Source organism: Trachypithecus francoisi, unplaced genomic scaffold (assembly GCF_009764315.1).
Source record: "Trachypithecus francoisi isolate TF-2019V2 unplaced genomic scaffold, Tfra_2.0 Contig01440, whole genome shotgun sequence".
NCBI classification, from domain to species: Eukaryota; Metazoa; Chordata; class Mammalia; order Primates; family Cercopithecidae; genus Trachypithecus; species Trachypithecus francoisi.
The window spans coordinates 12,185,403-12,187,068 of record NW_022681431.1 but is presented as its reverse complement, the minus strand read 5'-3'; the positions used below and the strand labels follow the sequence as shown (position 1 = coordinate 12,187,068).

The window sequence follows — 1,666 nt, the reverse complement described above, 5'->3', positions numbered from 1 at the left end:
AGATAAAATATGCAAGAAATAAAAAGCAGCACCTTTAAAGATGGAGTTATAGTTTCAGGAGGTGCAATTCCAGTAAAATAAGAGCAACTTTTCTCTTCAATTCTGGTTGAAGTCCAGGTAGAATAGGTGGATTTAAGAAAAAGCTAAAATGTTCTGAAGGCTTGGCTGTGTTATTTTCTGATTAACCCATTCTGATACCTGGTAGATTAGGTATTTCAATAAAGTTATCTAATGTTTTAAAATTAAGCTTCCATTGATAACTTTGGCTCAGGTCTGAGGTAAAGTGGGAGAGTCCAGGTGGCTGCAGGTGACTGATGAGTAGTGAATAGCAGCAGAATTTCCTAAGAGTAATGAAGTTTGCCCATCACTGGAGATTCCCTAAAGTCCTCAGTCCTCATCTAGCATCTACCTCAATGTTTTCATCCAATCCCACATTTTAAATTATAAATCTAATGACTCCCAAACCTCTATCCCATGTCCAATATTTGCTTTGAATTTCAGAAACATACTTCAACTGCATAATGGATGTTTACATATGAATATATCATATGATCTAAAACTAAGCATCTATTTTTGGGAATAGGGAAGAGATTTGAAATTCTTCTTCTTTACTTCACCTCCATTGGAGTTTCTTATACATGAGCTGAAGATATTTATGCATGCCAGGTGAAAATCCAAATAGCAAGGATAATACTGCTTTGTTATAGATTGGCAATTACCTAACATAGCCTTAACATAATCCTTAACACGCTCTTTCCCTGCTGCCGCGGAGTCGCGCGGAGGCGGAGGCTTGGGTGCGTTCAAGATTCCGCTTCACCCGTAACCCACCGCCATGGCCGAGGAAGGCATTGCTGCTGGAGGTGTAATGGACCTTAATACTGCTTTACAAGAGGTGCTGAAGACCGCCCTCATCCACGATGGCCTAGCACGTGGAATTTGCGAAGCTGCCAAAGCCTTAGACAAGCGCCAAGCCCATCTTTGTGTGCTTGCATCCAACTGTGATGAGCCTATGTATGTCAAGTTGGTGGAGGCCCTTTGTGCTGAACACCAGATCAACCTAATTAAGGTTGATGACAACAAGAAACTAGGAGAATGGGTAGGCCTCTGTAAAATTGACAGAGAGGGGAAACCCCGTAAAGTGGTTGGTTGCAGTTGTGTAGTAGTTAAGGACTATGGAAAGGAGTCTCAGGCCAAGGATGTTATCGAAGAGTACTTCAAATGCAAGAAATGAATAAATAAATCTTTGGCTCACACACACACAAAAAAAAAATCCTTAACACAACCACTTCATCCAGAGATACCCAGTGGAATGTTCTACATTTGTTCTGCACCTAAAATGGCTAAATCTTCAGATTAGATCCTATGCCAATTACCCAGGCTGCTACCCTGAAGAAGAGTGGGTGCCTGCCCCTAGCGATTACATCCTGCTCATGTTTGTGTTTCAGATACCATGAGCACACCAGTGGAGGAAGATGCCATGGGTTATGAACATGACTTTGCATGTGCTTCTTCCAACCTTTGGATGCCTTTCCTCCATTGCCTAATGAATTTCTATTCATTCGTCTAGATTAAGCTTAAATGTTATCTTCTCTGTGAAGATTTTCTGATATAACCAAGCTTTGCTTACCGAGTGTGCTCCATAATGTGCTGCCTTTGAGCCTGTGGC

General features: G+C 41.4%; 1 protein-coding gene across 1 annotated transcript; it reads left to right on the top strand.

The window, feature by feature from the left end:
* Positions 1–737: 737 nt before the first annotated feature.
* LOC117093600 (40S ribosomal protein S12-like) lies at positions 738–1,253 on the top strand. The gene has a single exon (XM_033228915.1). The coding sequence runs from the start codon at positions 833–835 to the stop codon at positions 1,229–1,231; it is 399 nt and encodes a 132-aa protein (XP_033084806.1). The 5' UTR covers positions 738–832; the 3' UTR covers positions 1,232–1,253.
* Positions 1,254–1,666: the final 413 nt, after the last annotated feature.